Here is a 20704-nt window from a genome sequence, read left to right on the forward strand (position 1 = left end):
CTTTTACCAGTTTCCATCCAACAGACGGGGTACAAGTAAAAGAAAAGTCTTGTTCTCAGATTTAGGTTATATGTTGGGTAAAATTTGGTTGTAGCCTGCTAAATCTGGGCTAAAGTCACATTATGCATACATGACCTGGGAATCCATGGATTAGCTTTAAAATTTGTACACGTTGCAAGGTACAGATGGAAAAAAACTCAAACAAACAGGTAGAGACTGATTAAAACACTGCTGAAATTAGCTTTTGAATTAAAAACAAACACGATAGCAGCTGCTTTTCTGAGAGCTTAGGTCTTTTCAACTAAAAAACTGCTCTCTCAAAAGTTGTTTTAAACAGGTATAAACCGTATGATAGAATGAAGCAAGGTTTTAGATTGCTCTAAGCTGACTACCTCCAATATTGTAGGTTTTAGAGCGCAGTCAAATCCGCACTACAATGCATGTTTCTAATATATCCAATAACTGGGGTACATGTTAAAAAGGTGCAATTATTTTACAGAAATACTTTTTCATAGATCAGCTAATAAACCCACATCTCGTTTGATTAATAATTAACATTTAAACGACACAAATTGTCACCCTCGCACTGCAGGAGACCAACCTCAGTCTAGCTTCTATAATCGTCACTCTATCAAATGGCACAATATTTACTATCACCTCGTTTAATGCTCCTTCTAAGGAAAATCCCATGCAAAACTGCATACACACACACGCGCCGTAAGTCAACGATTTGTTGTGCATGTCGCGATCGTGCGGTTCAACTTTTGAAGTGAAGCTAACCTTTCAATCAACCATAGTTAGCATACCATACAGTGTTTTTTTTTCTTCTGTCGCTGTTCTATATTCATCTACAATGCAAATCGCCTGATTAGCCGCGCTCTCTATCTTGCTAGCCTGACCTATTCCTAGATAGATGGACTTGAGCGTGGGTTTTACCATGCCCTAACACACCTAACCTTGCCTAATATAATCAATCCAAACTGAAAGCTTCCCATTGTTGAACCGGTTCAATCCTGGATTGGCTGATGTAATTTCATTTATCAATTGCTAGCTGTCTTGCTAGCTGGCGCCTAGAACCAGTTATTATATCTTTGGTCAGAGGAGATTTCGCTCGTCCACGTGGAATTTGACGTTGGGAGTAGCGGCAGTTTGACATGTGGAGCTAAAATCCGGAAACTTACATACCTTTCAAGTCATCCCAGCCGAATAGTATGCATAAGTTTGTAATGTCCAAGATTTTTTGAGGCAAAATGCTCGAACAATTTCTGAATCAACAAAGATCAACCTTTCCTCCCGTATCACATTAACCAGAGCCACCCTGTGAGTAACAGTATACTAAACTAATGACACTATGCTCGTTTGCTGACAACAACAAAAAAAGGAAAGAAAAACAAACGATCACTAGAAACAACCGATCGTGCAGCGGATCACCGCCAATAAATTTGCCTGTACTCTATCGGACCACCGTACAAGAGAGCACACAACGGTTGTTAATATTCCACTCACGAGCCGTACACTGACAGCGGACCGGCAGTTCAATTCCTGGTTTGCTTCTCTGCGTTTGTCCCTGCCGAAGGCCATCAGCGATTATCCGTGCCCCGTGCTGAGCGCTGAACGCTGTGGACGTCATTGTTTGCTCCCAGCCGGCCACGGTTGCACCGGAGGAGCACACCTATTGACCTTCGTTGGTGTGACGACGGGTCCAAAGCCGGCAAAAACACGGCCGTCTAATTGTCACTCGACGCACGCCGGGTAATGCGTCATCGTTAACGAGTTGGCGGTGTGGATGTTTTTTTTTTTTTTGGTTGTTGTTGCGCTGAGATGTTTAGAAACGCTTGCGACTGTATCAGCTGTACTGTGTGTGCCCGTAAAAGGTCCTGTGCGAAGGTGTTGCGGAAGGCACAACAGATGTAGCTGTGATCGAAGGATTAGTTTTGATTTACGTAATATATTGTTCACGGATTTTTGCGGTTTAAAGTATAAGTTGTCCGACAATTGTGTAATGAAATAAGGGGAATTCATGAATATAGTGTTAGATTTTAAAGGTTTGATTAATTTTAATGAACAAAATCGTTCAATTTTCTTTGTATTTTTTTAAAATTTCTGTACTGATACGATATATTAATACATCTGTGTACTATGAAACCACTAAAACACAATGTTCTAACCATCATCAGCTGCAGCCTGATTAACGGATGATAAATCAATTTAATTAGAAACCATTAATGGATTTCCTCCTCGGACATAAGTCAACCCCGGTGAGCCACTTTTTATGCAACGTATGTAGACGTTTCATTGGCGGAAGACGTTGTGAAGGTAGCTCAAACTAGCAGCATCATAGATGCGGCCGTTCCCTAAACAGCTAGCCGTGCACCTCCTCATTTACCGTTACCGTATGGATCAATGCTATCATCAGAAGCAAAAAAAAAGCAGCATTAAGTCTATCGCCTCTTAAAGCTCTACCAGCTTGAGAAGCGTGCCATGACGTCACTAATGCGAGCTCTAATATGTATGCAACAGCCAACCAATCCGTTCTCACACTCACCACCGTACAGGGCCCCGTCTAATCTACACACTTCCCCCTCCACAGGTCTGCTGCAAACGTTAACTAAACCGTACAACAGAACTAGCGAAACCGGTCAGTCGCATAGGCCGGACCACATCGGCCCCGACTGGACCTACATGGGCAGCTTCGACTGTTTTATATGCAGCACGGGGATCTTTAGCAATGCACTTAGCCCGGTGCTGCATCGCCCTGCTGTCACAGCGTGAGTCGCGTACACATGTTCCCCCTGCCCTGTCCCCAGCCCTGTCAACACGACCAGCCTCTTCCGTATCACGTGGAAATGGAACGAACCCGACGGGCAGCACAAGGGCAAGGAGCCAGCGGGCCTATCTATCGCTGATGCCACAATCAAGCAAAATGTCGTCATGTGCCTTGATCTTGACACTTATCACGAAAAGGGAAAAACCAGGCCACCGCCGATAATGGCGCAGAGAAACACGCCAAACATCAAGAACCGGAATAGCGCGCGAGCGACGATTCGGCGACCAGTACACTAGCGCCATCCAGTGTCGGGAGCACCGAACCCGCTCACCGCGGCCACCTGTCTGGGGCGCCCGTGCGTCCACGGTAATAATTGCGCCTTCGCCGCCGCCAACATTGTTTACCGCGATTTCCACCTCCCGCCGGTACCCGCCAGACGTGCCACACCACCACAGGAACATCGGAGCAATTAATCACGCGCGTCCACGTGGCGGCGGCACCGATCGTTCAGGGGCTGCGAGTGCGAGTGGCTGGAGGAATGATCGGTGATCGCCGATGAGACGCGGGCCGGCGGAACCAACAAAATCCCAACCGGTGCGAACTGGTTTCGCGTTTTTGCGTTTTTCTCACACGTTTCGCCGGAGGCCACCCTTCCCGTGCGTGCGGCGCTTGTTTGTTTACTGTTTTTTTCTTCTTCCATTTTCAGTTCTTTTTTGCGTGCGTGTGTGTTTTCAGACTTTCGGAACATGACGCAGAGCTTTACGCGCTGTTTTGTGTGCGCGGGTGTCTCCCGCGACCGGAACCGGGTGAAGGGAAATGCCAAGTAAAAGCTTCACTGCCAGAGTTCGGCGCAAAAATCGGAGCTCGAATGCTGTTTTTTTTGCGGGTAGATGGCCATCAAGATCCAGAGGAAAAAAAAAGTGCATTACACGTAAACAAAATTTGTTATTTTGTTTTTCAAGCAAACTTTGTTTTCGACTGTGTTTTTTGGAATTTGAAATGAAGATATTAACGTCAAATAACAACACTACGTCATCATATATTTTAAGCTTCTTCGCATTTGGATTTGCTTTATATGGATGTAACGATATCCGTTTCTGCTTGGACGGGAAAGTTGCACAATCGGCGCTCAATGTCGCCTTAGTTTTATTGAGGTGATTCGTGAAAGTGACCCCAAAGCTTGTGCTCGGTGATCGGATTTCGTCGCCAGTTTATTGCGCACTTTATCGTAGCTTTGTCGTGGAAGTTGGGTACATTTTGACCGTACTTTTTATAGGTTTATAGGTCTTTGACCTCGGCAACTATTTTATCTTCTTTGTTCATCAACACAACCTGGTAAGTTTGCTGTTAATATGACTATTTTACACCGGACCTAAGACCAAAAATATGTTTTAGGCTGTTGACATAGGAAAGGTTATAGAGTTACATGATTATTCTGGGTACTATGGATGTATGAGGAGTTGAAATGAATTCAAAAACGTTTTCAAATTCACAAAATCATACGGAGTAATGTATCCAGGACGATGTCTCGAGCTACTCTGAACTACTCCAACTACTCTGGAACAGAATCCAAACCCAACGATAACAGAAAATATTAACTAGAGAGATTCACTAAGATGCTCTTCTCAGGATATTTAGAGCAAAGCAAAATCTCAAATATATTGTAATAAATTACATTATAAGCTGGATAAGAGCGAGTTTTATAAGTGAGATAAAAAATCATAGAGGCTGGAATATAAATGTTATTGTGATCCAGATTAGTGAGGATTTTAATTCCATAAATGTGAGAATACATATGCAAATAACTCTCCAGTTTTAATAAGGAAAAATAACTCGTTAACCGGGGATTCTTTCAATCTGGGATTCTGGGATATTGAAGGATAGAAAAAAGTACAATACAAAACTACCACTAAAATGGCATCTGTGAGTATCCACTTCGCAGCACGTGATCAGCACCCCGTAAGCTAAAACATTGTCACTTTCACTGGAAACGACTGCGGAAATAAAGATAGCCGGTAATAGTGTTTGCAGAAGGCAGTGTCCACGCAATGACATTGCATTTTCTAGCGTCAGGTCACTATGGAATACGCGCCACGCCTTCAGATATTAGATAAATCTGCAAAATCACAGCGCTCGGCGATGCTATCATGCGAGCAGTCATGGCCATGCGATTTTGCGCCCCAGAGCCAAATCCGTGCGGCTTTGGTGGCACAGTGCTTTGACCCTCTCCCCCGGCATGGGGTAATCTTGTTTACCGAATTTGGGTCCGAAAAATTCCACATGAGCGCGCATGTTGTGTTGGTCCGCACCAGCAACCAGCAGCAGCAGCAGCAGCAGCACAATAAACAAACGCCACACTCACACAGATGAACGGACTACGTCCATCCGCAAGAGAACGGATACACAAAACAAGACAACAAAAGCAGAGGATAAACGAGATTGTCCATATCCGTACTCACCCCCGCATTACCACCGACACAGCCCCGCTCGCCCCGCTGGACCATGGACTCTTCATGCGATCGTGCAGTTACAGCGCGCCCGGCAGTAATGTGCGTGTCGCATGTAACACAGACCCCGCGCTTTGTTGGTGTGCGTGACTGGCCATTGCTTGTTTACACGATCGTGCTCTGCGCAGGTACCTACGGGTATCGATCATTCCGTTCGAACGCACGCAGGAAGAAGCGAGAGCACACTCGGGCGTGTGCGTGCGAACGAGATGACAAATGGCGGAGGCGCGTCACCGGCACAACACACAGCAGGCACAGTGCGCGCCGGACCTGCTGGACCGCTTCTTGTAAACAACTTTTGTCCCTGTCTGTGTGTGTGTGTGTAGGTGTGTGAGTGAGGGTAGGATCGGAACCGTGAGCGGGATCGTGAGACCAAACGCGTCAGTATAAAGCGTAGTACGGACGGCGCTCGAAAGGTCAGTTTGTTTGTTGAATTCCCAGCGAGCTGAAGGTTGCTGCCGGAGAACGAAACCCGGGCGACCATTTTGTAAAACCGTGTTTTCATCTTTCCGATCCTTGTGATTGCATGCGCGCTGTACCAGCTACAATCACGTACAGCATATACGTAGGAGACATTACTTTGGATGTTTGTGAGTTTACGTTAAAGGCGTTAAGGTGAACATCTGCCACTAAGTAGAGTGAAAAACTGTGCCAAGAAAAGTGGACACGACAGTGCCTTTTGTGTGCATGAAAGCAAAGTGAAATCAGTGTCAAAACCCCACTTCAAAACACACACACAGCATGATTTCGGAACTGTTCCAAACGATGCACAAGGCCCGCTTCAGCGGCATCCGGATCGTGCCGGAAAACTCGCCCTCGCTGCAGCAAACGTGCGTCCGCGCGTTCGTCGAGAGCGTGCGCAGGACGCGGACGCAGCAGCAGCAGTGCAGCGAGGAGCGGCTGATGCAGCTGCAGTTCCTGCCAGCCCCGCTACTGACGCCCATCCTCGACCGCATGTGCCGCTATCCCGAGCTGCGCAGCATGCTGCGCGACGAGCTCACCGATCCGGTCCTGTTCATGAAGCTGTTCAACGGGTACGCACCGGACTACGACACGCTGGAGAAGTGTCTGCGGGAGGCGGCACGCACCGTCGGCCGGCCCGCCGTCCTGCGCGATCTGGCCCACAACTACTGTGATATGTTGCGCACCGAGGTGCGCGTGGCGTCGTTGCGCAAGGGCGAAACGCGCGACCAGCCGCGCATCCGGGCGCGGGTGCTCGAGTCGCTCCGGTTCGGCGACTACCTGTACGAGGCCGGCTGGTGCCGGTGCGGCGCCGAGGTACTGACGCTCGCGCAGGACCTGCTCGGGCTGTTGGTACCGCCCGCCACCCGCGCCCTGCAGCTGGAGTGTCTGGTGCGGTTGCTGCGCGCCCAAATCGGTGCCTGCCTGACGGCGCGCGCCTCCCACACCGTCCAGCGGCTGCACGCGTTCCTGCAGCAGGTGGGCGAGTCGGCCCCCCTGCTACCCCTAGTCAAGGCGTACCTGCAGCTCGGCAGCTACTACTACCACGTGCAGGACTACGACCGCTGCCACCAGTGGGCGCTGCGGGCGCTCGCCTCCGCCGCCGACGGGGACGACGCACCGGCCAAGGGTGACGTCATCGACGTGCTGCAGCTGATCGCGCTGTTCTGCGTCGCGAAGGAGCGCCACGATCTGGCCAACATGCTGATCAGCCAGGCGGTGCAGCGGGCCCGCACCGAGTACGGCGGCCTGCACCGCAAGTACGCGGACGTCCTGCAGCAGTACGGGTTCGTGCTGCTGCGCATGAACGCCATCCTGCCCGCGATCACCGCGTTCACCGAGTGTCTGGACGTGACCGGGCGCGTGTACGGGCTGCTCAGCCCGCACGCCGTCGTGCTCGAGGGCTACCTCGCCCACTGTCTCTATCTGCGGTCCCACACGACCGGCCGGTTCGATATGGCGCTGCGGCATGCCGAGACGGCGCTCGAGCTGGCCAGCCAGCTGATGCCGGCGAGTCGCCGCGTCCGGGAGCAGCTCGAGCGCACGCGCGATCTGATCCTGCGCGGACCGGACCAGCGCCGGGACACCAAAGAAAGTCAGCCGTCGCGCGAACGCGACTTCCATCCCTTCACGCTGCGCGAGATCAAAGAGAAGTTCTTCGAGCTGGACTCGTCCTTCGAGCGTGACGGGCTTGCCTGCAGCGGCTAGCGGGGTGCTCCGGGCTCGTGCCATCATACCGCCCCTCCCCTGAAGCCCTGTCGAATTAAAAGAAGCAGACCTAGAGTGTGTTGTGTGGAGCCCGACGCGCTCCGAAACCCAAGACTTTTAACTGTTACAGAATTTAGTTTAGTCGTCTGTGTGTGCCACGTGTCGAGATATAGAATTATGTTAAAGAATTATGTGCTACCCCCGTCGTCGCCTTGCCGTGTTAATCCCCATTTTGCGATGATGGTTCTCGCGAGGCTATATATACAAGATTCGTCGATTTTAAGATGAAAAATAAAAAAGCATGTTTTTTTTACTGTTCAATAATCATAATCTATTGTGTGTGTTTGGTTTTGTTTCTATTGATCCTCCGAAGTAGTTTGCCCTCTCGATCATCAATTCGTCAATGTCACTCGAGAGGAGTTGGCGCACTTAAAGCGCGGTGTTGTGATATTCGGTCGACGTCAGTTTGCTCCTTCGGTTTATTTTTTCGCGGACAACCTTTACCTGGCCTTCTTATGTGACGTGCCCACACTCACACCAGCGCGGGCATCCGGCCAAGGTTGGTCTGAAAGAGGTGAAGATCACGATTTGCACTTGTGTGTTGATACGGTGGGGGATTGGTGGGATTGTGAAGATAACCTTCAGCTTCTTGGGTTTACTTTTGCTTTTGGGTTTCTTTTACACACACTCACACCCAGGAATATCGAAGGCATAAGCATCTTAAACAACTTTTGAGTGTCGGCGAAGTTCGATTGGAGACTAGGAACTATAGACAATATGGACAATACGGGCATCCGGAGCATAATGGCTACCATATGCATGCTTTTACGATTGAATGTTTCTGTAACAGAAAATAATAAAATACTTCATTCGTGGAACCATAATCATATTATGTTGACAGCACTTATGTTTGTTATAACAATCGATATTTTAAGTACATTGATAAATGTATTTTCAAGCTATTTTATCATAAGAATACAGCCTAAAATGTATATTCAATCAAAGTAATTAATCAAAGTAATAAGTAATTTCAATAAAAAAAATCAATTAAATTCATAAAATGCATGGATCTACAAGCCCCTCTAATGTAATAAATACATCATTTAATTACATTAACATTAAACATATTGATGAATACATAGTTAATGGAACACCAAAAATAAAGACATTGGAAAAAAAATCCTCCTTTAACCCCTAAATCATTATCTATGATCCCATATTCCCGGATGGTACAGTTGTTAAATTGCACGACTTAACAGCAACAATGCCCGTCGTCGTGGGTTCAAGCCTCATATGGACCGGACTGTCTTCTCCCGTAGCTAGGAAACTGACTGTGCCTGCGTGTAACCTTAGAAAGTCTTGAAAGCGTGTATCCGAAAGCCGCCAATAAGAAGAAGAATGTCTGATGAAAACGATGCTTTAGCTGAATTATATAGAATGTAAATGTATGTCCTTGTCTTGTAGGGTAATCCAACGTGATCAAGAGCAATTAACTTCCAATAACAACAAAATTAAATTTATAACGTTTTAAGATCCTTGCTGTCGAAGATATTATACATTTACTGTTATTTTGATTTTTGTAATGTAATTTGAAACGTAGTTATACGTAACTTATAGATGGACCTTATGCAGAGATGTGTTTTTTTGTAGTCCTCTGTTTTAATGTTTAGAATCTTGAACATTTGGTGTAAACATATTGAAATGTTTGTTATATGTTTCTTAGTAAAATGCGTAAGCCTTATCCCACTTGAAAACATTCGTACTTTACTAAGAAGATTTTAGTAAGTAAGTTTCAGTAAAATGGATTAAGTGCAATGTGTTTGAAATTCCTTTACGAATTTTTTTACGCACTCATTTGCTCAACTCAACGAACTATTCTGAAGCACAGTTGCACAGTTACCTGATAGAATGATTCATATCAGCTGTAAATAATAGTGTCCACTGTTGCTTTTACCTCGCAGCAACAGTAATTCAGTTCACTTTTGTCCTGCCAAACAATGTTGCAAACAACCTTCTAGTTTATCGCATTCTGACTGACCTCTCTCGCTTGATACGACGCTCGTGTGCATTGTTTGCTATGTTTCTCGATGTTCTAAAACTATTCACCACCCTATGCCCCTACGCGTTTGGTCCTGTATCGCTCTCAATGTCCCCACATAGAGTCCACCCCGCCCTGAAAAGTTTCAAAAACTGCCAACTGCTCGAAGCGCAAAGTACACCGGAGAGACCGGGGGCAGCAGGTTTGCGCAGTAACGAGATCACTTTGGAAAAAGGTCACCCGGTAAGCGACCTCCTGCCATCCACGCGGTAGTAGCCCGGAAGCTGAAACCAACTTTTCGGTCCGGAATGCGTTAACTTTTTCCGTGCCGGCGGTATCGTTTTAATTACCGCTACCGAACGCTGTGGTTATAATAATTCAATTTCGCAACCCCGTAAATAAGACCACTCCAGGCGTTATGCCCTGAATCGGTGTTACCGGCGAATGCAGTTCGGTAAATTGGGTTTAAATTATGTGCTACCAGGCCTGCTTGCAGTGTGCACTGATGATTAGAGGTCGAGAGATTAGGTTCCCTAAGCAGACAGGAATTTGTAGTACATGAAGTGCTTGTAGTTCGTCTGTTCCAGTGACATCTGTGAGAAATGATATCCCCCGATGCAGACCCGACCAGTTTGAATAGCAAACAAGCTGCAAAAAAGGGTACCCTTCCATCTGTTCTATCCATCCAGTTCTATCGTCTCATCGGCGGAGAGGAGCTTTCATCACTGTCCATCCCTAGGCCCTAACGCCGATCCGTTAGATGCTATTCAATGCAACTGCTACTTCACGTGCAGTTTCCATCCCTTTTTTGTGGCATTTAATAGTGGCCACGGGTCGGTTAGCGTGGTTTATGCAAATTAAAGCCAACGTCAGTGCACCATCAATCAAACTGCGATGAAATATCACACCGCACCAGCGACCATGGGAAGCAGGGAACGAACGTCTATAGCTTTTCGGACATTCAATTTCAGCCGAAAACCGCCGAATTGAGGACACGACAGGACGCAACCACTGACTGCCGAGCAACATCGCCGCCAAAAAAGTCCTCCCCCAAACTCAGTGATGGTTTAACTCGCGATAAGTGTGTTATCGCCCTCGCCTAACCTAACCCACCGCCTGCCACGAAATGGTCACAATTCGTGGGATGATTAAATTGAATAACAATTAGGCTAATCGAAATGGGGCTGGGTAACGTCCTCTAACACGGGAATCCGGGGGTGGTGGTTGCAATCGGTGAACTCCACCCCACAACTCCCCGGAAAGCCTGGAAGCGGTTCTGATGCTAGTTTGCCGCGTAGTCCGATAGAGTCACTGGCAGGAAATTGGAGGAAGAGATGCGAGTGCGTGTGACGGAAATTTAAACGATTCGACCCCATCCATGATTCTGGCTTCCGTTTGACGCGAGTGGAATGAACTTTGGAAAGTTTTAGTGAAAGGAAGAGAGAGAGAGAGCAGAGGCCAATGCCCAGAGGCTACTAGTCGGTCGGACTAATTGCGCCTGGGCACGGAATATTCAGTCGCTCGTTTGGGGTTAAATCACATAATCGGATGAACGCGCTTGCATCGTGGGTTCGATGGTACCAGTTGGTACAGTGCTTTAAAATGTTTCAACATTCTTCGAGGTGGTGTTTTTTAGAATGCTTGTGTGCTGCATTAAACTATTTTGTTACTCGTTTGCTCGGTTGCGTTCCATTCATCGTTCTTAAAGATCGGGACAAAACAACAACAACATCCACCCTTCAGTAGCTGAAGCGCAATAGTGCCTAAGGGCGTTTGAAGCTCGCACGTGGCCCATATATCTTTCCTTCCTGGAATGCGTAGCAGTTTGTCGAGCTTTGCCAAACAAACCCAGCACACCATTTGTGCCAATAAGCATCGAAAGTTGCATCAGATGATTTGATGCATCCCACCCGCGCGCGCCTGCCTGTGGGAAACGAAGCGTTTCTCACCGGGCACCCAGCACCGTCCTTCACGTCCATCGACAACGATGCAACGATGCAGTGTGTTCGCTATTCCCGCTCTCCCGTTGAATAATTTAATTCCCGTCAGCGTCCAACCCCGCGCCGGGGCGTTCCACACGTATCGCGTGCGGTGATGACGGGCGGGTGCCTTCGGGAAGGCAGTTGAGGGATATTGGGGGCATGGTTCGTTGCACAATCATCGGTTTGCGTTCACCCGCAGAATAAGAACCTCGATGGGGTCGTGTGTGCGCGCCGGGGGGGTTCCGTGTCTTTGTCAGTGACGGTTCCGGACACTTCATAACCTAGTCGATTTGACCGCAGGGAGGGGAGGGGAGCCGCCCAAGGGCAGCGAGGAGATGATGCATATTGTATCCTGTTTCTTTGAAAGTTTGGATCGATTCCAAGCCGCAGAACCGGACGGGAGGCGCTTTTGTTTTGCGTAGAACGATTGAGCAACTGCAACTTCGGTAAGAGCTCGAAGGCTCTCATGTATAGCACGGCGAATGGTGTGTTTTATCAGCATGCAAGCACAACGGTGGCTGATTTGCTGAAATGCTACTATGTAAAGGTACACATTTTACAAAACGTTTGAAACAGATATGAAGCCTAAAAGAGAGAAAATAATCAATAACAAAAACACACTGGACCGATTACGATATGCTAATAATAGAATGCCTGCCATTGAAAAGCTTCATAGCAGCCAACCACTGTACTTGTGCGTTCTGCTAGATATGCAATCCGCATTACACATTTCGCCGCACAGTCGCTTACACAACGGACATTGTAAAGTACGAGCGCAAAGCAACACCGATTGCGGCCGTATATTGTGCTGGTTGTGTATCGTAGCTCCGATCATATCAATTGCTAATGATGAGAAGTCGGACCTTTCAGTAATTTTTGTAGCAAAACTATAGTTTGATGATAAAAAACTGATAGTATAAATTTGAAATATGTAACGGAAAATAACGTTTAAAAGCTAAAAAAATATAATGTTGTGTTTTGCAACAACTATTTGAAAGATGCGATTGACAGTGTTTTCATGAGATGAATTCTTTGACAGGGTATTAATAATGGAATTTAGTTTTGATCGAAAAACAAAACTTTTCAAGGATTAAAATAGATAAACTACGTTTCATACAATCATTTTGAAGAAATTTATTTATTCACTCTAATATGTAATGTTATCTAAATTTTCGATTTTTTTGAAAACTTCAAAGAGGCCATAGCATTAAACATCGGACAAAAATTCGTGAACAACTTTGTAAACAACTTGGTATGAAAATATCAGTTTATAGATATAAAAAATGGACTTGTTAATTTACAGTAGGGTAAGTGTGGCTACAGCACCAATTATGGCTATAACGAACACTATTTTTGCACTGACTGTTTTAGTTTGCAATATTTGCAATACTACTAATAATTTGCATACTAAATCCACAGATGGATTTTTTATTTAAAATATGATCATTTTAAAACGTTTGTGCTTCATTAGTTCCGTGCTATCCACTTCTGTTTGTTAAATATTACTATTTTAAAATGTGTTGCCAAGATGTTTGGCATCTCTTACAATTTTGCCAAGAGTAGCACTGTAGGATATTATTGATTTTCAAGCATCTAACGATAACTTTATCTAAAAATCATCGTTTTCGTAGAAAATATTAGTTATTTTACGTATTTACATCAAAATTTACCAATATTTAATTGAAAACATGCATTTTTTTCGTAAGTCCATAATTGGTACAACTTATCTTCGGTGCACCAAACCAAAACTCGCAGTATACCATGGATGCTTTGTTGACAACTGTCGTTTTAGTCGTAGTGCGTAGTTTACAGCTGAACAAATCGGACTTCTCGTTGTTGTTTTCCCAATCTAAAGTTTAAAGCATCATTTTCTTGTGAAATGATATAAAATCGAATAAGTTGCATCAAAATAACGTAGTCTTTAATGACTTTCGTACAAAAAAGTGCAATCTGAACGTCGCTCGTGTCCTCCAGGAGATATGAAGTTCAAATACGCATGTTATCAGTAGAATAAGAGTCTTACATTTTTGAAGGATTTGGCCCATCAATGGTGCGATTAATTGAGCGTGAATATCAATACAGCTAGTGATACGAAACGGAGATTTGAAGCTGTTAATTTTACTTTTTTAATGGTGTTTACCTGCAGTACTTACTTACTTATTTACCTGCAGTGAACTTATTAGTACTTGATTCGAGTTAAAACAATGTCACAAAATGACTTTTGCCAGTCTCGTGGTACGGTCGTCATCTCGTACGACTCAACAACATGCCCATCGCGGGTTCAAGCCCCAAATCGACCGTGTAGCCATACGTAGGACTGACTATCCTGCTATGGGTAGTAAATAAGTCATTGAAAGCCATATCCACTAGCCGACATTTTTTTTCTATATCTTTTTTAAAATTTTCTTTTTTATCTAATTAGAAAATAACGTTTTAAATTTAATTCAAAGTTCACAGCACTAACCATCAAATGTTGCATTAAATGTTTTATTTTTTCGTTCAATTAGCTTTCTATCAATCGACGTATTTCCCATTTATATACATATTACGGTAAAAATTACCAGCCAAATAAAAAAACCTATCCAATATTGTTCATATTTCCACAAAACTTTAATACTTACATAGAGCGTGACTTCAAGTGATAACTGGAATCGATGCTGTCAATCTGCAAATAAAAGAAAAGTGAAAGGAAAAAATTAGCTTTGCATGCTTAAAACTTTGATTTTATTACTGAAAATTTAAAGTGCATTTGATTTGCATTTGCAATCGGCTGTCCATCGTAACGTTACGATAATACCAAAGCTATTCAACTCGCTTCAAGTGCAACGAACGCCGCCGCGCCTCATCATCCATCATCACGAAAAAAAACAGCACTACACATCGGCGGTGTGGCGTTTAGCTTAAACCAAACAATAACCTTTCCCTTTCTAGCCATACTTTGCATATTTGTTGAGCTTTTTGGAGAGCCTCTTTTTTCTGCACGCACCGATTACCGTAATGTTGCGCTCATAAACATACTTCAGAGCATCGGCATTTTTTTGTTTGTACTGTTTTGTTCACGCTCCGGGTGGTTGATTTTATTCACTTTCCCTGTCCAATCGGTCAGTGTGCCGGGTGGTCAGCAGCAGCAGCAGCAGCAGCAGCAACATTACTTTGTGAAGCTGATCTATCAGCGGCAATGGCAAAAGCGGCGGCAAGCACATGCGTGTAACGGGAACGCATTGCATCTGGTGGCGGGCAGCAGCAACCAAGTTCGCTCCCGGTCGCTTGTTTTGCGTCCGATGACGCGGCTGTTCGCGCGCTTCCGACACTTTTCGCCATTCGTGTGCGCACGGCAAACGCGGGATTCGTCTATAAAACACTTATTTGTTTTATGATTCACCGGCGCGCATTATTAATGCATTCAACGTTTTTAAAGGCCAGCTGAAGGTCTTGCAAAAGCAGATCCATCGCTGGCGGCACCGCCAAAGCGTATGAATGTTAATGTGCACATACGCACATCGCCATAACGCCCTTCAACTAACGGACACACCCGCGCCACACGGTGGCAGCATGAGCAGGAAGCTACGTGCTGTACGTGGGGGAACACGCCTTCGCTTGCTCGGGGCTCACGGGACAAAAGCGGCCCGGGACGGGGCTGCAACCATCAGCAATGGCAGAATCTCGTCCGGGAGCAGAAAAGGAGCGAGAAAGCCGCGTGCGCCCCATTGTCTCTGCGCTCGCCGAAAGAGGTACGTGATCTTACGAGCGGCGGAAAGATTTCCTGGTTTTGTAGCAGCCAACCCCATCAACAGTGCAGTATCACGCTGTTTGCCTCCCGCGAACGGTGTGTTGTCGGGAGCTAATGTAGTGATGAGTTTTTGAATTGATAAGTGTCAGCAAACAGGATCGGCCCGGGGGGGAGGTCGATAAGAAGTTGAAAATAAATGTTTATTTTTAAAATAGAGACGACACTATGGTGATGTTTTTTCGGCCGGCTTCGGCGTCATGTGGTTGTTGTTTGTACAGTTTTGAGAGGCTTTGGCTCCAAACGGAGTTCTTTCGCCCCTAACTTCGGCGTCATGCTAGCACGGAACGATTCTAACTTTCGCCCGTTCTGCCGATTGCATACCTTCGGGCGGTTAGCACAAATCGCATGAAGTCAGCGCAGCACTACATCGGGTGGCTCGTTTTGTATCAACTTTAGTGCTATATATGGCAAGAAATTTAAATTACAAATTTAAGCACTTTATTTCATCCTCCAAACTACGCTAGACAATGGGAAAAATACGAAACGGAACGTACACCACTCTTCGTCAAAGGTACCTATCGATCCGATTCTACCTGCCCCGCTTCATACGACAGGTAGATCGCATCTTTCAACGAGAGCACTCTCACACCTTCCTTGAAAAAAGGAAGGTATTTAGAGCATCATTATTCGAACGGCAAGCAGCAACCTCCGAAGGCATACGCGAAGAGCCCGCGCGCCCACCGTTAAATGCGCGAATGTGATGGCGCACTGGGTAATAGCACTTCTGCTCCTCCGCCGTGTGGTTACGGACGAGTAGCAACAGCCAGTGTCTTGGCAAGCCCCTCTCCCACACCCCCCACCTCAGCAATGCAATTTAAATTTGTCAAACGATGAGTCAAACTTTTCCCTGTGACAAAACGTAACAGAGGCAGGAAACGAAATGGCGATGGTGAGCGACCAGAAATTCCACTTCCGGTTGACAAGTGGAAGAAGCTTTTCCAACCAGCGCTTTTCCGGGTGCCGGAGCGAAACGGAGCAGCAGCACAGCAACACGCAGCAGTAAAGCCTGTGGTACAGATTTTGTGGCTTTTTTGATGTTCACGTTTGTACATACACACGCGCAGGAAAGGAGAGCAAGGGGCAACGAAATGGTGATACCACACGCTAACGAACGGTGGAGTAAAATCAGACAGTTCCACATTGAGTGTGGGGGGCGAAGCTGGGAACAGTAAAGTTGAAGAGGATTTTAATCGGTTGAAATAATTTACAGCAAAACGGTGATACAAGTCGTTGCCGTACATTGAATTCCTCTCTCGTCGAACCAGTGTCCCATATTTTAATGATGGGATGCAAGAGAAGGACCGACGAGTACGCAGAAGAGACAGGGGAAAAAATAGACCAGGTGACAGGCTTTTTCTTCCGGAAGTTGTTTGATGTTTTTTTTTTTTTAAATATATATTTCCAGTTGAACGCAGAGCAAGGATCGGCCGCAGCGATTACTCGCACTCGTAATGACACGACAACGGCAAGGATAGAGTTTCATCTTCCGGTTGGGGGAGATCCCGTCCCGGGGAGTCTTATGCATCCTTTGCAGAAAAAGAGGGTCGTTAATTAGGTTTTGAGGATTTCCAGTACCGGTGTTTGTGTGTACGGGAAAGGAACAGGGATGGAGATGAAAAGGCGCTTAAAATATCAACTTTTTTTACGACGCACGCTGAAGAAAGGAGGGGATTTGGATGCTTTAGCAGATTCGTTAACTTTTTTTATGGTAAACATACGTAAACAATTGTAATGGAAAATGGAGAGTGCAACAGGGAGAAAAAGAGAGACCGTAAAATGGGAAAGGGTTTATTTTGAGCGTCCTGAAAAAATAAGATAAAAAACGGGGGAAAGTAATTGACATTGCTATGGGTAACGGGTGGAAAGCTCCATCGCAAAGCTTTGCACAACAATCACCACAGAAACTGAAACATAAGTAAGTAAGTGTGGTGCTTTTTCCTACATGTTGCTCAAGTTGAACTTTTTCATTTGCCAACTGCATGTTGAGCAATCGCTTTCAGTGCTTTTATCACTACTTATTGATAACAAAAAAACATTAAAAGTCTTAATGCAAAGAAAATACGCCTAATCCGACTCGTCTTAGCATTTGCAATTTAAATCGGGCACAATTTTGTCCTCCCAGAGGGACTCCACTTCAGCAAAAGACGCACTAAAAAGAAAGCAAACAACTCCTGCAAGGTAACTCTTCGAACGGATGATGGATGATTGTTGTAAGGAAAATAATTTCCATCTCCGTGAGCGCACCAACCAACAGAACAACTTACACACACACACACACACACACACATACAAACAGGGGGGAAAACACGAACAAAAGCACGGAGCACAAAACTGTGGCATAAAAGTTGGCGGCGCGCTTTTATTCGACGACGAGCATTCTAAACGAGCATCATTGGAAAGCATCGTACGGAGCGCGGGGGAAAAAACAAACAAAACTGCACAGCACAGCATACCTCACCACCCTGCGTCGTCTTCTACGCGTTTTCCGCTCAAATAAACACCTTAACTAACGCTTCTTCCTCCGGCGGGTGACTGTTTCCAGCGCGACAGGTTGTGAGCGTAGGATTAGTATTTGTTTAAAAAAATCGCTGGAGCAAAAGAAAGCGGAAAATAAAGATGACAAAAAAAAAACAAATACAACCACGTACATGCACAGCTTGGTGCAAAAATGGATAACCTATATTTAAGTTGCAGCAGAGGGTTTTTTGTGAGTTGTTGTTGTTTGGTGTGCTGCAAGTTGGTCTAGAAATGGGAGAGAAGATTTACAATCGCACAACACAGGAAAAGATACATTTTTTTTACTGTGCACGCGTGTAGTGCTTGCATATGTGCGAGGTTATATTTTTAAGGCACCGTGGTAAACATACACTGTACAATGTATAATGATTTTTGTACAACATCGTGGTAAATTCAGACGGAAAAAAACGAAACACTGCAAATACTGTAGCGTTACAGATGTTATTGCCGAGAATTCTTTTTTAAGCAGATATACGTGGTCTAAGCTTTATTGGGAGAATAATTTAAATTTTATTCGCAATGAGTTAAGCCAGACCATGGGGTTTGGTTGTCAAACACACGGTCTAGAAACAGGTCCATCGAGCGATTGAATCTTCAATGGAGACAGAGCAATCAAAACTAACCTTCATCTAAAATAATGCCTTGAAGAAAGTATCGTTTGCATCTTAAAAAATGAAAAAATAGTCGATTTTTAGAGGTTTACCTTAGCTTCTACTAACACGAAATGCTAATTCCACTTTCAATAATAGTATCCCATGAATCAGTAAACCATATTTGATACCTCTCTATCAGTCAAACTCTACCCGTGATGGCCAAAACAGAACATCCAAGAACGGCACCCCGTAGCGTCTAAAACGGACTCCGTGCGGCAGTTTGAGGACGTAGTATAAGCTGTTTTCAGGCCTCTACAACATCTTGACAGTATTAGACAACAATCAGAGCATCGAATGAATGCCTGGTTCCGAATGGCCGACGATCCTGAGCGACCAGAGCCAAAGAAAAACGCCAATGCGATCATTTCATACGAATTTCGGTCGAGTTGCGATACAACACCCAAGTCTGCGAACCGGTGCAACATCCCCTAGCTGCGTCTCATCGAATTTTCCTGAACCAATATGATCCAATACAATAATTTTGTCACGAAAAGTGAGGAAGAATTGATAAAAATCGAAGGTAGATCTTAAAACATGCTTACATACATGTCTTCGTCCGCCATGGCGGAAATTCCAGAAAACTGATGAAAGGTACCTCTCGCAAGGTCATAGATTGATTTTTGCAACTAAACTTCCCAAACTGTCTTTCAAAGGATGTCCATGGAAAGAAACTACAGTGAACCCTCTCTTATTTGACACCTCTCCAATTTGAAAAACCTCTCTTATTTGAACATTTTGCACAGTCCCTTGATTTCCAGTACATTTTTGTTTCTCTAATTTGGAAAACCTCTGAAATCTGTGTCCCTCTTATTTGACTATAGTGTTGCCATGGTTATTGAAAGATGTATGCTAAAATTAGCGATTCTGTTCGCAGTTTCCTATAGCAACAGTTAAGGCTGCATAGTAAATGTTCTGTCTCTTTCTTGTTTGTATGGACCTTTCATTCACTTTCAACCTCTGTAATTTGAAAACCCCTCTTATTCGACAGTCCCATCGCCTCTCAAATAAGAGAGGGTTCACTGTATATCTCTTAGCTATCTCTTTCAACAGCCAGCCAAAAATAGGCCATTTTTTAATGCAAACGGCAATTAATTATCCTTTCTTTGTTAACACTGTTTAACATAACTAAAAATATTATTATACTGATTGTACATTATTTGTAATATCGATGGCGCACCGATCGGTTGGTATTGGTTTAAATAGTAGAAAGGTATTAAACATATACAGACAAATACAAATTATACTTCTAATTAGCACATTATGATTCTACTTTTTATTTTCCTATTTGTGATCTATTTGTGATTAATTCAATAAGCAAGCTTTAATGCTGTGTTACATTGTAAATAATCCTTTTTTTTTGCTTCATCGCTTTCACGAGCACGAATAAATAAATCCTAACGAATGCGGTGTGACTATTCATTAACTGTGACATTCGTTTTTGTTTTACTGTGACTGCTGACTGCGGAGATCCAATATAGATTACGGCTAATCAATATCAATTGTTAACCCGCATAACGTTGCTCATTTGTCATTCTGTCCCAACCGATGTAGGAGTTGCCTCGACGTTAAAACATACTACTATTGACTCTGCGTATGTGTGTTTTTATTACATTCTGCACAACATATTAGCTGGAAGTGCGTCCACCAGCGGGCCACAGCACGTCCCTTCCGGGTAATAAATAAAGCTGCATTCCCAGGTAGGCAACACAAATTAGCGAGCGACCGGGTGTGACGGTAGTCGATCAAACTGCTACAGAGATCGAGACAAAACACACACATATCGTCATAACAACCACATCACATGAAGCCCAATTAGCCAACAGCATGTAAAACCGTCAGTGGGAACAACAACGGCGGTGTTCGTGCGTGCCTTGCTCAAGCGCAGCGCAGGAATGGGATAGAAGAGGGTGTCCTCTGCACGGCTCCGTCTGCTGAAGAGCCTAGCCCAGACCGATACTTTGTATCGGTGCGGTGCACACTCCCTCCTCTAACCCCGGTCAAATGACAGCCGAAGACCGTTTTAATTTCATTTAAATTCACGCGCACGAACACGCAATCAGCTGTTTCTGCTGCTGCTCGTGATCGGAAAGATAGATTGAATGGGCAAAGCCTCAAGTATTGGAGCGGGCCGGTAGCAGTAGCATCATCGGAAGGGACCGCCGTTCACCCCCGAAGTGAAGAAATCGAGCTTGTGTACTAGTTTTGAATGCCACCGAATCGTTGAGATACGCTGGCTTACCCACCGACGAGGCCTCCGGATCATTATCGTAGATTTTATCTC

General features: G+C 45.1%; 2 protein-coding genes across 6 annotated transcripts in view; one reads left to right on the plus strand and one right to left on the minus strand.

Annotated features, from left to right (window-relative positions):
• Positions 1 to 20704, minus strand: part of LOC121598520 (Ig-like and fibronectin type-III domain-containing protein 1) — a 118700-nt gene that overhangs the window by 33324 nt on the left and 64672 nt on the right. For 3 of the 5 annotated variants that reach the window (XM_041925490.1, XM_041925491.1, XM_041925492.1), the window contains one exon: positions 14085 to 14128. The gene's annotated coding sequence lies outside the window, so the exon portion shown is untranslated. Of the gene's footprint in view, positions 1 to 1185; positions 1524 to 2545; positions 2688 to 14084; positions 14129 to 20704 lie in introns of those variants that run through there. The other 2 variants (XM_041925493.1, XM_041925494.1) reach the window with 2 other exon arrangements.
• On the plus strand, positions 5659 to 7773 carry LOC121598521 (amyloid protein-binding protein 2-like). The gene has a single exon (XM_041925495.1). The coding sequence runs from the start codon at positions 6016 to 6018 to the stop codon at positions 7441 to 7443; it is 1428 nt and encodes a 475-aa protein (XP_041781429.1). The 5' UTR covers positions 5659 to 6015; the 3' UTR covers positions 7444 to 7773.

Source organism: Anopheles merus, chromosome 3L (genome assembly GCF_017562075.2).
Source record: "Anopheles merus strain MAF chromosome 3L, AmerM5.1, whole genome shotgun sequence".
NCBI lineage: Eukaryota > Metazoa > Arthropoda > Insecta > Diptera > Culicidae > Anopheles > Anopheles merus.